At 39.9% G+C, this 15867-nt stretch overlaps 1 protein-coding gene across 1 annotated transcript in view; it reads right to left on the bottom strand.

Moving 5' to 3' along the window:
• Positions 1-6244: 6244 nt before the first annotated feature.
• thsd7aa (thrombospondin, type I, domain containing 7Aa) overlaps positions 6245-15867 on the bottom strand; it is an 87207-nt gene continuing 77584 nt past the window's right edge. Inside the window, exons 22-28 of the mRNA XM_086014346.1 lie at positions 14962-15133; positions 14282-14455; positions 14023-14118; positions 13032-13114; positions 12487-12700; positions 10646-10733; positions 6245-8591 (exon numbers count right to left, since the gene is read on the bottom strand). Coding sequence (XP_085870472.1) covers positions 8504-8591; positions 10646-10733; positions 12487-12700; positions 13032-13114; positions 14023-14118; positions 14282-14455; positions 14962-15133 — 915 coding nt within the window. The 3' untranslated portion in view covers positions 6245-8503. The remainder of the gene's footprint in view (positions 8592-10645; positions 10734-12486; positions 12701-13031; positions 13115-14022; positions 14119-14281; positions 14456-14961; positions 15134-15867) is intronic.

Below are 15867 nucleotides of genomic sequence, written 5' to 3'. Positions count from 1 at the left end.
GCTGTCAACGTCATCGCGGGGAGGCTTGATCCGTGTTGTTCCTTGCTTTGGTTTGTCACTTTCTGTTGTCAAACATATTGTGCTGATAATTTTTTTCTATCTTCTTTTTTTTTTTTTTTTAATTACCGGTCAGAGTGGACAATACCAGTAATGTGCATATGAATTTTAGTGACAATTGATGGTAGTTTTCAGACAATAGCGATGCAAACACTTTACTTTTCCATAGCAGTTAAGCAGCCATGGCTGTGGCTCCCGCGGCTAGTCGAAGCAGAATTAGCTTTCGATTGCTAACAGTCAAAGTTAGCAGAAGATCTATTTCTTACCATCCATACATGAGGATTCGTGTCTCCGACAAGCTGCACTCGATTAGGAGTTAGCTTTACGCCGACACCGGTCCGCCAATAGCCGCTCGACATCACCGGTGCGCCATGTGTTCGCTAATAAGTGGCCAATTCGAGAAAATGGATGGATGTATAAACTTTGGACAGACATACTGTATATTGGGCTCCGTTTCCATCTAGGCAGCCAAGAAGCTCCCTGTCCACCTTCAGTTGCCATGACTGGTCAGTGAGCGAGGAGCACTGTGTTTGCTTACAGATGAGGTCTCGTTGCGGCAAACGCTTAAATTCTGTCCGGCCAGCCCTCGGCGTTCGAGTAGGCCGGCCCGTGTGCGGCAATTTCGGAAAATACAAGCCCCGGAGGTCGGCTTGTCGAAATATCAAAGCTGGTAAGAGCACCAGACTTCCAGCGAGGCCGTCCCTTCAGCCGAGTATGGCCATTTAACGCACCTCATTTTCGGATAGGCGACGTAGGGGTGGATCTCGGAGAAAAAGTAAGTCCAAGCTAACACTTTAAATGTAATCTATAACAACCTATGAGCAATTCAGCTAACGAAAAAGCTTCTCGGAACGCAATGTGTTTGAGTATCTTGGTGACTTATGACATGAAATGACGTATGTGACAGGTGCACCTCAGCTGCATGTAGGCTGCTCATTTCTTGCTCTTTTGGTCAGACATGGAAAGGCTAATCATTTTGTCATGCTTTCAGAGGTTGAAGTGGGCCTAAGTAGGGATGTCCACATGTATTGGGGCCGATTGATCCCCATTATTTTGACAATATTAGCGACGTTATTTACAATGATTTTGAATGACAACGTAATCGGTCCCTATTGTGACATCACACAAGGCATGGACGGATGGGAGGGGGTCTGGTCAAATTGGAGGTGTTCCTGAACACGTAGGTTTTGTACTGATTCCTCCAACACAAATTGATAAAAGTTAAAATGCAAGCTAATCAGTCTCCTGATGAAAAAAAAAAAATACATTGAGCTTGTTACTGAAAAATAGACCGTGTCGGCTCTCTGATCCCCTTAATATTTGGTACAGTAGCCTTTGTTTCCAATTACAGAGGTCAACCGTTTCCTGTAGTTGTTCACCAGGTTTGCACACACTACAGGAGTGCTTTTGGCACACTCCTCCACACAGATCGTTTCTAGATCAGACAGGTTTCTGGGCTGTCGCTGAAAAAGTTTCAGCTCCCTCCAAAGATTTTCTATTGGGTTTAGGTCTGGAGACTGGCTAGGCCACGCTAGAATCTTGATATGCTTCTTAACGCAGCCACTCTTTGGTTTTCCTGGCTGTGTGCTACGGGTCATTGTCATTTTGAAAGACCCAGCCACGATCAATCTTCAATGCTCTGACTGAGGAAAAGAGGTTGTTCCCCAAAATCTCACAATACATGGCCGCAGTCATCCTCTCCTTAATACACTGCAGTCGTCCTGTCCGATGTGCAGAAAAACACCCCCAAAGCATGATGCTACCACCCCCATGCTTCACAGTAGGGATGGTGTTCTTGGGATGGTACTGAGGGGAGCCTTCCGTGCCGTGCATGATTTTAAACCATGACATCTTAGTGTATTACCAACAGTCACCTCGGAAACGGAGGTCCCAGGTCTTTTCAGGTCATTGACCACTGTCATGTGGTTCTGGGCTGATGACTCACCTTTCTTAGGATCATTGAGACCCCACGAGGTGATATTTTGCATGGTGCTCCACTCCAATTGAGCTTGACTGTCAGGTTTAGCTTATGATTGCTCCAACAGTGGACCCTTTTTCACCCAAATGCTCGGCAATTTCTCCGTAGCCCTTTCCAACCTTGTGGAGTTGTACAATTTTGTTTCTGGTGTCTTTGGACAGCTCTTTGGTCTGGGCCATGTTACAAGTTTGAGTCTTACTGATTGTATGCGGTGGACAGGTGTCTTTATGCAGCAAACGACCTCACACAGGTGGATCTGATTCAAGATGATACATGGAGTGGAGGTGGATTAAAGGTAGACTAACAGGTCTTTGTGGGTCAGAACTCTAGCTGATAGGCAGGCGTTTAAATTTGCAGCTGTATCACACAAATATATTGTGAAAAAATCATACATTGTGATTTCTGGATTTTTCTTTTTAGATTATCTCTCACAGTGGACATGGATCAATGATGAAAATTTCAGACCCCTCCATGATTTGTAAGTGGGAGAACTTGCAATATAGCAGGGTGTTCACATACCTATTTTCCTCACTGTACATTTGCGAGTCAAGATTAAAAAAAAAAGCACAAGGTGAAAAATTTCACTACAATGGTGTCAAGACAGAAGTTTAAATCATTTTGTGACCATGCTCTTAAAGTGGACCACTCCCCAAAATTCTTTACAATATGTCCCATGCGCCTTCACTCATCTAAATATGGAATTCTGATTAATATTATCATACATTACTGATTATAGGTTTGTGGAATGAGTTAAGCACCAAAATCCACCCGTATTAGCCAACTCAGGTGGTGGCCATTTTGTCATTTCTGGCGACTGAAAATGACATCCCAGATGCTCAGAGCTCATATAACCAATCATGGCTCAGCTTCAGTGAAGAGGTGGGCTGTGATCGGTCGTTACCTGCTGAGATGTCATTTGCAGTCGACAGAAGTGACAAAATGGCCGCCCCCTGAGATGGCTTAAAACTGGTGGGTTAGTTCTTATTCCACAAACGCAATATTTATCAGAATGCCTTGTTTCAACTAGTGGGCCTGAATAGAACATATTCTGGGAAAAAAAACACTTTAACTCAAAATGCTCACATCTCAAATCTTTTTCTAGTGAAATAGAAGTGCCATTAGCCGTTTATATGCTTCCCTAAAGAGCAATAAAAATTGCTGTGATGTGTGTTTTGATGGGGGAAATTCCCTCCATAATATTGTACTTAATAAAAATATAGGTTAATGTGAAAATTGAATTGATTTTAAAAGTATTACATAGTTTTTGTCATAACCATCAATTGAATGGCCATGGTTGCTCTGTGTGACGCCTTGGCCACCTGGGGGCAGTACAAGATAAACGTATATACAGGTACTTTTAATTTAAAAGCTGATTATGGACACTTTCAACTTATGTATCGACCCCGGATCACGCCCGTGTTACCCCTCTGTTGATTGGCTTAGCAATCACTCACTCGTATGAAAGTCACAACGTGCCGTTGTCTGGAATGGAATGGTGCCTGCTGATGAGACCTCCGCTTCGCCCGACCGCCAACCTTTGCCATGGACATCACAGCAACAAGTTTAAGCATTTCAGTTAGCACAGAAAAAAAAAGCCTGATCATTTATTTTGGCTTTTGCTATACCTTTGTCAACTTTATTCAGTGTGTTCCTGTGTTTCAGACTTAATAAGCAAATAATCAGTTAATAGGCAGTATCGCATTTCTAATCCTATAAATATACTGTCAAATTAGTGAGCATACCGTGTGCTCTCCAGACCGTGACAATTTGGAGAGAAAGGATGAGTAGTATTGACGAACCAAATTCACTCTCAAAAATGGGAGACAGGATATGCAAAACAAAACTATGAAGATGCACACAGGGCATTTTAACAGTTTTGGTTGAATGTCATGGCAAGCCTTTCTGCCTGGGCATCATTCAAATCTTAAGCGGCACTACCGTTTTTATTGGCACTAAGCAACTTTGAGGAAGATGGGAGTAACCCTGCCACACACAAAAAAAAAAAACATACAAAATGTCCTGAATTGCTTTCCTTTCGCTATAAGGACGGAAGTCGATTCGAACATCTACGCGCTATTACTGGTGTCATGGCAGAAGCCAAAAACAGTCAAAAAAACAAAAGTATTGTGTAAGATTCATTGCCTCATTGCTATTCATCTTTCACACAGCCACTGGATATAGAAATGTAATTCAGTCCAACTTGGAGGCCAGCGAGAGCTCAGGATTTCACGACACTACGCGCTTGTGCGCAAGGTAAATGTGGTTGAATTTTGTCAAAATGCTACCACTTTTGTCCACATGGCGCCGCCATAATAAAAAAACTGACATGACACAGTGTTGCTTTAAGGTTTTGTTTTTTTTCATTGTAAATAGCTTCAAATCTCTAAAAACATTTTAAAAATAATTTACAGAATGACTCATAATATTTTAAAATCTTGGAAGTGGAACCAACAAAATAGTGATGTCATTTTAGTCTGGACTTTTTAAAGAAGATGCACTGCATTTATGTGCTGTACCAACTTAGGACAACATGGGACACTGGGACGAAGTTGGTCTTACATTTCATTTCAAATGGAATTTACAATATCTTAAATTTAACTTGCCTAAGCTTTAGAAACCATGTAAGATAGATGTTTTTCGGAGATACAGTAGTGGTATGTTACAAAAATACATATTGTGCAAAAAACACATATATCCAATTTTGAAAACGTTTTTAATTTTCACTTTAATGCAATGTCTGTAACGCGGAAACATGATTCATGTAAAAATAAGACAATTAAAAAAATGGAGATAAGTGTTTTTCACATGACAGCGACGGTATGATTTTTTTATTTTTTTGCTGTTTCACTGACTCCTTGTGTAGATAAGCAGTACAGAAAATGGATTTTCCCATCATTCATTGTTAGGGTATTAAGTAAACACAGAGAAGAAAAATCAATTCTTGGGTGTGGTGATTTTCCCAGGAACCAATGAGAGAGGAAAGCTTCTGTTTCCAGACATTTGGGTTTTACAGTTGCAAGCCCTTTTTCATTTGCTGCAGCATTGGGATCAGTCCTGTTGTAGAATGTTGGAAGAACACTTACCAAATGATTCTGTCCAGTTTGCTATATAGTCAGAGATGGTACCTTTATGCTATTTTGCCAGTACGTCCTCCGTCCGCGACGTAGGCACCTTCCCGTCATCGTCCCTCTGTTCTTATTCATAAAAATAATCATCCTCCAGACCCATCCGCCCTTGTCGTTTTAAAGCACTTCCAATCTGTATATATTACACAGCAAGAACTCAATTCACTGTGTAAGTAAACACCACCTGAAGGAAATTATGAAATGGTGTTGTCTTCACGCCTGTTGGGGAGGCTATTTCGCTGGATCAATTTGGGTGTATACAGGGTACAGGATGGTGTATCGGTCAGAATACAGGAGGCAGGTTTGTTGCTGAGTTGGGGTTCTTTACTCCTGTTGTAAGGGATGGATTACAGATGATAATAAAGGTGCTAGACAGATGAGTTTTTTTGAGTCATGAACTCTGCAACGTCTCTATCGACCTTGTAGAACACAACTTTGTGATCCTGCTCTCTCTTCCGCACTACCTTACTGCTGATGTGCAGGAAAAAACGGCATCATCACATACACGTACACCATCACATGACACGGCGAGGGACGGCTATACCAGGCAAAGGTGTGATCAATGTAAAATACAATATTTACACCACTACAACAATACAATGTCTTAGAGCCTTTTGTACAACGTCTGCCTGGAGAAGTGCAAGCTCTTTTGTTGCTAATGGCGTAGGAGATTTAGACCTATATTTTGGCAAGAGATAGCAAATTATGAGCATTTTACTTGTGGTTGTCTTAACAAAATGCTTTAGCGGAGTCAAATGTCTCTTTTTACTGCTGAAATTGAATTTAAAATAACCTGGAAATGACCTGTGAATTAAAGTGGCAGTTAATATGCTAGCAAAAACATGGAAACACATTGAGGGTTACTGTAACGATTTTAACACTATTCTAATGTACAGCGCTTTGTGTTGCATTTTTAATGTATAGAAAGTGCTTTATGAATAAAATTGGATTTGATTTGAGTATTGGGTCGACCCAATGCCGGTCTGTAAGCCAATTAGCTGCTAATGCTAAAAAGACACTAGCAGCTAGTAGCAGGCCAATTCATCATGGAGACATTCACACGCCCATAGCATCAAACCAGAAATAATCATATTTCTCTTTATTATCAGCAATTAGTCAAATACATACAAACAGTAGGAAAGGACAGAGTTCATCTGCAACTTAGTTTTTCACGTTATCAATTCATCAATTGTATACCCACATTCACTCAGCTTTTCTTTTTTTTGCTCAACTTTTCAGTACAAAAGTGAAAGAAATATATGATACATGAATAATTTAAAAAGTATTTTTCAGCTTATTTACAAATCATATTAAACGAAATATAAATCAAACATTCCATTAACTTACTGGCAAATAGCTTCACATAATATTGGACAGTCAGGCAATTATATGTTTGCGAATGAATACACTGTATACTTTCTGTACTTTCAAGTGCACTGACAGATGCATACATTTCATATCCTTTCATAAGTGAATGTCAATGCTTGAGAGTTGACTGTTGGGATTTCCTATGAACTGCAGTACATCTGCAACTGTTATCTTGAAGCTCACCCATTATGGTACAGTATCAAACAAGAAAACGGTTTCAAGTGAGGTACATGGATACATTTATTTATGAATTAACCTCCCCGATTTATACTATATCATGAAGATGTGAAGAGTCGAACCTGCCTAGCCTTACTGAAGACTTTCTCATAAAATACAAAGTCTTGTGGGGACATTTACTCGTGTTTATGCTGAAGCATCCAAAATTGAAGTTAAATGAGGCCGATATTAAAACAAGGCATTTTAGGCCTGTAATGTTGGAAAACAATTACGCCAATGGTCGAGGGGCCAAAGGACTCAAACAAATGCTTGCCAAACAACCTTATTAGATTCACGAGTGAAAACATTTAAATAGACAGTCAGACCAAACCAGAATATTCAAGGCATCCTATGACATCCAATGAAAATATGCATGGAGACAAAAGGAAATATGATAATTGTCTATTGATTTTGGATTTAAATGCAATTAAGATTCAAATCACTTATCTGAAGACAGGTCTTAAACTTTTGAAGAATTTGGTCCCCCTTTCAACCTCCAATTTCATAGCAGAATAGTTGATATTATTCTATGACTCTATACCGTGTGGTTTGAATCAGACACTTAAAGCAGCACTGGGCAAGAATTTGACCTTAGTAAAATGTTTTCACAACTCTTTTGATGAAACGTTGACTTACAAGTAGTTGAATGGGACTTTTGTCATGCCCTGGGGGGTCTGTATCGTTTTTACTGGCACTAAGCAACTTTGAGGAGGATGGGAGCAACCCTGGCACACAAAAAAAACCAACTTACAAAAGTCATGAATTGCTGTACGGCATATTCACTTCCTCCTTTCGCTATAAGGACGGAAGTCGATTCGAACGTCTACGTGCTATCACTGGTATCATGGCAGAAGCCCCAAAACAAAGAAAAAAGAAAAAGTATTGTTTGAACAAAATTAGATTAATTACCTCATCGCTATTCATCTTACACACATCCACTGGAAATAGAACTGTAATTCAGTCCCAACTTGCAGGCCAGCGAGAGCTCAGGATTTCACGACACTACGCCCTGGCGTGCATGGGAAATGTGGTTGACTTTTGTCAAAACACGACCGCTTTTGTCCACATGGAGCCGCCATAATCAACAAAAACTGACATGTGACGCAGTGTTGCTTTAAGTGTATCAATAATCCAATGTTAAACTCATAAGTATAAGCCACAAGTCAAAACCATTTGACATTCACTTAACACACAAATCTTGGGAAGAGTACCTGTACATGTTAGAAAGGTATGTTCAGAGAGAAAAACAATTATTTACAGTATCCCATCATAGGCATTCAAAAAACATTGTTAGGTCTTTGCCCAAAAAACGCACACCAGCTTGTCTTGAGAGAGATGAGTCGAACTTGTTGCACTAATATAGTGCAAAATGATGCCTGAAAAAAAAACAATAAAAGGGAGAGGCAGGCAGAAGAGATAGTTGCTGTGAAATTCGTGTTAAGTTTCTCTTCCTGGCCCATACATAGTCCACTCAGCTGTGACAAAATGAACAAAAGTGCAACTGAAGATTTGTGCTTACCAGGAAAAATCGGTCTGTGAGCAACTTTAATTAAAATACAGCAGAGAAAGGCAAACTTCCAGACGTAGGAAGTTAAATAAAGTCATAAAGGCTTTTGTGAAACAAAAACAAGAAGACCATCAAGGAAGAGAAAGCTGCGAATGAGCTTGGATTTAGATTTGTGACATTTTGAGGTTTGCTTTCAACGCTTTCCATGCAGAGGCAAATGTCTGTAGATCAGCATGGTAATCAGAAATACTCCTACATGTCAGCGTCTCCATCATAAGCCAGCGTCAGTGGCTTCAGTCTGTTGTTCATCTGTCGTCGCTGTGGTTTCTTTGGCTTCTTGCTGCAAGACAAAAAAGAAAAAGCAAACATTTTGGCCAATTATACTCAACGAACTCTAAACAGCTCTAAAATCGTTTTGATTATACACCAGCTTTAAAAGATAATAGTTGGATTTAGTGATTTAAAATATTGTCGCTGTCCTGTGAAGGACACTTATGTCCATTTTTTTCCTTTTTCTTATTTTCACCTGATGCTTCCGCGTTACAGACATTGCATTAATGTGAAAATTAAAAATAGTTCTAAAATTGGACATACGTGTGTTTCACAGAACAGCGACGATATGATTAAATCAAGTTAGCTTAACCCCTGAGGTGGGCATCCATTTTGCTGACGAATGATGAATGACGCGACCCCTTTTAAAATAGATGGACGGACAAATGGCCGAAGTGGGTTTTCGTCTGTCAGTGTAATCCCGTTTTTTTCTGACGTTTTTTCAGACTTCTGATGGACTAACTGACAGACTTAAATGATTGACTGACTGACAGATTGACGGACCGATGATTACAATTCAGTTCGTTACGAAAAACGACGACAGACAAATGACGGACGGGTACCCTGGCCGCTGACGGATGACGAATGACGGACCAGTAAAATTTGGTAAAACGCCCACCTCTGCCTAACTCATGCATGCATAGGGGTGTGATAGTTTTAGAAGTTGTAATGAGTACCTACTGTAGTTATGTAATATTTTGAGGGATGTTAAAAAAAATTGCAGATTATGCCTTTAAGGGCAGCACTTCCCGAGGACACACTTTATATCCCCTATAATACACAAGGTAACTTTTTTATTAGAAATAAATCCAATATAAATTCTCTGGTCTTTCCATTAGAGTCATCAAAGACTGATTAAGCTGCTTATTATGTGAAGTCTGTAAATATCGTGTGACTTCTACAAATCAAAGTCAAAATGATGTCGATGCTGGAAGCTCACCTCCAGGAAGTGATGAAAATGAAATGATTTCAAGATGCACCACAGGGAATGAGGGCATGAATGAAAGTCAGCCAGTGAGTAACAGAGATGGCCCTGATTAAGTGATTAGAGTTTCAAAGTGAGGTGTGGAGCATTGTATTGAATGCTGCTGTGGATGTTGTGATGGTTGAGGAGGTTGTTGGACTGCATATTGCAGCTGCTTCTGGAGTTGGCAGAGCTCTTGCTGTTCTAGGTTCTGGCAGGTAGGGCAGATGTAAGGCACTGTGTAGCTGTTTGGGTCCATCCAGTACACCCCATCTGCAGGGGACTTGGAGTTTGGCTCATGGCAAAGGCAAAAACCATAACGACTGAACAGAGAATGTGAAGGGTGAAGGTGGAGAAAGGAAAGAAAAAAAAACATAAAATGAAAGATGGAATGATCATGGAAACAAGAATACCGCAAAACCAAAACAACTGAGTTAAATATGGACAGTGATGTAATGGAGATCAAACTGCCTAGCACAATAATCGACAAAGTAAATTGTTTTTATAAAAGTTGCCATTACATGGCTGTATAACCATGAATAATTATTGCAGGGTTCTAGTCAGGTTAAAACCAGTTTAAGTCCTCCTATACATTTTGGGGAATGACGGCCCTTAGAGTACTACCTTATTGTGTGCTTTTAATTTCATTGCTAGAACATTTGATACATCCACCAAGGCCAAACGACTAGGCCTCATTTTGATTACCATTTGTTAGTTGATTTACGAACAGGATCTTGTAAAAACTACACAGCCAATTCCAGAACTCCTTTGTGGAGGGGTGTGAACCCCATTAAGTTTGAATCAAATTTGGACGAAAATGTGTATAGGAGAACCTACCTTCTACTATTGGTGATAATACTATTATCTCCACCCTAAAAAAGTAAAGTATAGTGTCGAGTCTGCCCATTCCTAAACTCCACGAACAAGAAAGTAGCCTACTGGTAAATACTTTTCAGTTTTGCAAAGCTCTATTATACCCTCATTTTTTCTCTTTAGTGCATGTTATTCTGATCTCCATTAAATCACTGGTGAGGATGTTAATGTGAATGAAAATGTAACCGGAGGTGCACAACATGATCACACAAGTGTTGGTACATTACCATGCTAAGTAAGTCATTGACATTATAAAGACGAGAAGAACAAACACTCCTGCTGCTACTCCATACACCCAGGTCTTGAGCTTTCCATCTGCAATGAAACATTGTGAGTGACAATATGCTGTCTTATAAGGCAGTGTTTCTCAACTTTTATTCAGCCAAGGCACATATTTCACATCAGAAAAAAAAAATTCACGGAACGCCACTTAGCAAAACGATCCACAAAAATGGGATATAAAGGTTAATTATGTACCTTCAGTCATCAAGCGGAAGAGCATTTCATTGTTACTATACGTGGTTGATATACATAAATGAACACAAAAAATATAAGAAAATAATACATTTTTGTCAAAATAATTGACATTGGATAATTTTCCACGGCACACTGGTTGAGAATCACTGCTATAAGGTACTGTATATCAGTTTACTTTTGTTATAGAATACTTCATTCTTTGATCACATGGGGGCAGTAGAGCTCTCCACAATGGGTCATCAGGTCATTAGATACCTGCCGTGCAACATAACATAACAATTTAGTGACAGCGGTTTACAGTTGTTTCTGACTGCCAGGTAATATGACCAATTATATTAAGTCTGACTTGTATCTGTATTTCCTTGTTTTGACATTTTGTGTGTTTTTGTGCTGCTTTGCCGAGAGCAAACCCTAAGAGAATAAATTATTTGTTTAAAGAAAATAAATAAAGTGGATGTCGTAAATAAAAATGAAGAACATATCGCCAGTGCCTGGTGGCGTGGTAGCCACTTCTACACTCTAAAAACAGTTGGGTTAAAAATAAAACAATTTTGGGTCAAAAATGGACAGATACACAAATTGGGTCAATTTGACCTACTTTCAAGCATTGTTTTGTGCAAAACAGCCCATTTGTTGGGGTCATTTTTTACAAAACTACCCATTTTTGGGGTTGTTTTCTACAAGAACAACAAAGAAAGTTGGGTCAAATTGACCCAAGTTGTGGATCGGTCCATTTCTGACCCAACATTGTGTTATTTTTAACCCAACTGTTTTAGAGTGAAAAGAGACACACCGGGAACAAAAACTCCATCATTGGGTTTATGAAAGGCATTTTCTCACAGGTCTGTATACCATAACATCTACTATCCAACTGACACTTCACACGTTCAAACGACGGTAGAGAAGACTGAAATCGCCACTCAAGCAATTTGTCATGCTTTCTTAATCGCTCTGATTGGTCAAATTGTCATGTAAGGATTTCTTTACTAGGGGTGCCATCGAAGAAAGCTCTGCATTTTGCCACCCGGAAATACGTGTGACGCCATGGTGAAAAGGTCTGTACTTGTTTTGAATTTTAAAAATTCCTAAAATCAAAAACATTCTTATCTAGTGTACCATTTAGTTATGATAATGATCAGAGGTGGGCATTCTGTCTGACTGACGGACCATCACAGACGGACGCCCGTTTTGCTGACGACGGACGAATAATAGGACACTTTTTTACAAATGACAGACTAAGCACTTATGGAAGTGGATTTTCGTCCGTCAGAGGAAACCCCACTAACCGCGTCCCATCACTGACGTTTCGCTGACATTTTCTTTTTTTAGGGTGTGGGGACGGACTGGACTGACGGACTTATGACAGACTAACTGACAGACTTAACTGACAGACTGACAAACCGACGACTACAATTCGGTTTGTCACTAAAAATGACAGACTGACGAATGACGGATAGGTACACTGGCCGCTGACAGATGATGAACAACGGACAAGCAAAATGTGTTGAAATGCCCGCCTCTGATAAAAATAATTAAAAAACATATTTGTTGGAATTTACATTTCAAGAAAGATCTGCGGAGGGGTGTTTACCTGGACCAAATGGCTGCAGAAACCAAGTGCGTCCCACCCTGCCAGGTGAGCTGACTGCCGGCTGGGTAGGGTTGAAGGCTCGTATGGTCTTGACGTCTGCTTTGTTGTCACTGGCAGTGGGGATCTCCAGCACTGGGATAACAGTGCACTGGTCTAGTAGGCCGTCAGAGGTCATCACTTCGGTATAGCCCTCCTCGCAGCCACAAACACCCGACTGACACAAGAGAAGGTCCAGTTATCACATAACAATGGACCACAACTTGATTGGACCATTCCTAAGGTTAGCAGGGGCTACCGCGAGTTTTCCAGGGTTAGGGTTAGGGTTTGTCTCAATTGAGAGTAAACATTTGCACAGTGTTTATTAGGTTAGTTTGATAGTGTGTTTGTTTATATAGAGGGACAGTATATACAATCGGATAAACAGGACATGTGAATTATTAAAAAAAAAAAAGAATGGACTCAAATTTCCTACATTTTGATTAATTCTACAGCACTTCTGTAGAGCATCAACTCTTACGCATTTTCTTGTTTGTTGTTAAACTCACCTCTGTACAAAAGGAACGTGGCTTGGTGCATGGTGGGTCACAGGAACGGTCAGCCATTGGCTTAGCTGTTGTTGGGCACCCGCCTGTAATTAACATGACTTTGTCAGGCTTTGATTTCAGAAGACATCTACTAATGCTTGTGTAACAATGTGCATGTTCTACAAATCCCAATTCCATCAAAGTTGGGACATTGGTATGTATGTGTATGAATAAAAACAGAATATAACAATTCCTTTTTAACCTATATTCAATTGAATACACTAAAAAGATATATAATGTTCAAACTGATGAACATTATTGTTTTTCAGGGGTGAAATAGTCTCTTCCTTTGAATTTGATGCCTGCAACATGTTCCCAAAAAACGAGGGGCAACAAAAGATCAACAATAGATCTCCTTTTGGTTAGTCTAAAATTGAGTCTACTTTTTCTCATCAAATTTGCGCCGGGGGGCGTGGAAGTAATGCCCAGTGAGGTGTAGCACGTCTACCAAATTCACAAGCACAATGAACTACTAGACTATTGCCCCGGGACGAAAATAACATTACTCCCGTTTTTATGGCCAGTGCAGGCTACTTTCTGTTACCAAATTGTCAGATGAACCAGGGGTGAGGCAACTCCGTGCACCGGAACGCCTAGAGAGACGCAACACGGCCCCAAACTATGGTAGTCATTCTTTGCAGAGAGCGCACGGACCCCAGTCTACAAAAACAGGGCTCATAGTATTTAACACACATAAATTACGATACATACGGGTACTATATTTTCTATGCATTTTCTGCTTACATTTTTGTGTTCAAATGCACTTAAAAGTGGTTTAATCATTTTAAATGTTTAAAGTGTGGGATGGGTAATTTTTTATTTATTTATTTTTTATTACATCGGCTCTCTATATTGCAGATTTTTTACCTCCGGCGGGTGGGCCCGGAATGTATCTGCTGTGATGAATGGGGGTTCACTGTATATTGTAGTGTATGTAATATGAAGAAGTCACCTGTGACATTCAGTCCATCTGAACGCTGGCACCAGACATGTCGCGATGAGCCTCTCCATGTTCCAGCTCGCCAGGTGTACTCAAAACACTGCCCCTCTGAAGGTAGAATGTTCTGTTTATTTAAAAACTTTGAAAAACAACTCAGTCATTTTAATGATATTATAGAAAATACATAAAGGACGGTCTTGAACAGAATTATTTATTTAACACCAACAACTGAAATGAAGTTCTAGCAGTAATACTATATGTCAATTTTGACCTGTACATGGCCGGGCCTCCAGCTCCTGTTCTGGACACTGAAGCAGATTCTCAGGGTCTTGAGCCACAACAGCTCGAGAGCGGACTTGCACTGAGCCAAAACCTAGATCATCCCCAGCAACACAGCTTAACTGGCACGGACTCCAAACTGTCCAGTCTGTCAGGTAGCATTCCCCTAAAAAAAACCATAAATAAATAAATAAATAAATATATAAATAAATATTTTCATTCTTTGGTCATAATGTATTTACCGGTATGTATTTTAGAATTGTTACAAATATAAAAATTGTTTAAAATATATAACTGAATCATTTCACTAAATAACACCTAAACCAGGGGGTGCGGGGGGCGGAACGTGGCTAATGGGCGGGCCTGAATATTTCTCTCACTGAGAACAATCCTCCTATCCCGACACATTGTATATTCAAATAAAATGACAAACTGAATAATATGAAGTTCAGATCTTCCTTAAACAAGCACAATTATGCCACTCTTAAGATTCAAATCAAATGAAAAAAACAACAAAACAAAAAATGATAAATAATTTAGTAATTTACTAAAAATTTAAAAGTATATATTTTTTCATGAATCTCAATGAGTGGGCAGTCTGTCAATCTGGGTGGGCCTGTATACACCCAGACCCACCCATAGCTCCGCCCCTTTCTCACAGTGCGCTTTTACCTGGACAAGGCACAGTGCAGGACTCCTGTAGTATGATCTCTGTATCTCCATCCACCACAGGTTCTTGTTCTCCACATAGCTCATCATCCACCAGACTTCCCTGTAGATCCGATCCATCTGACACAAAGCATGAAATATTCCGGAACCGCAAGCCTTCACCACATCTTGCACCCTGGTATCAAAGAAAATGTGTTCAAACATGTTCATGTTTTGCTGTAAGGTAGTCAGTACAAAATGTCAACCAGATGATGATAGAACTAAAGGCATATGCTAATTGTTAATTATTTATGTCCAACGGATAAATGAAAAAACAATCCAAATAGATCACATTTTGAGGTCATAAGACCATTACATCTAGAGTAACGATTGATTAGTAGCCATTGTGAGGCTTCAAACACAAGAGCGTCATAAGCAATTTGCAACGGAGGTATAGAAAGACCGGAAGAATCTTTGAAAGGCATAGAAATGGAGATCCTTGGAAATTGTATTGGTATTGGTGGATTAATCGAGCAAACACCTGCTGTGAATGTTATCAGCTTCTTGCTGGATAACATTGTCCAAAAATCTTTGAAACAAATGAAATCTATACCTCTAAAAGTTAAATTGCATTTTAAGTTAATAGTGGAATTACAACCAAAAGCCAACTATCCACTGACTTTTGTGACTAAAGGTACAGTAGTAGGGCTGCCCGATTAAGCGATTTTCAACCGAAACCAAATTTTCTGGATAAAACGATGTTAAAAACGTTCAAATCGGCAGGTTTGATTTTTTTATTTTCGGTGAATCTAAGCCACCGTAGTTTCCTCTGCATTTCCGCTTCCTCCCACGAGCGCGCATACCGGAAAAACTACAACACCATCCATGGCTACCGGCGATTCTGCTATTTGCTCAGGCAAGTGAGCGCTT

This window comes from Filicampus tigris, chromosome 18 (genome assembly GCF_054856515.1).
Source record: "Filicampus tigris isolate MCC_2025a chromosome 18, RoL_Ftig_1.0, whole genome shotgun sequence".
Classification (NCBI taxonomy): Eukaryota; Metazoa; Chordata; class Actinopteri; order Syngnathiformes; family Syngnathidae; genus Filicampus; species Filicampus tigris.
Note: the sequence above shows the minus strand (reverse complement) of the source record. Positions and strands in the feature narration are given on the sequence as shown.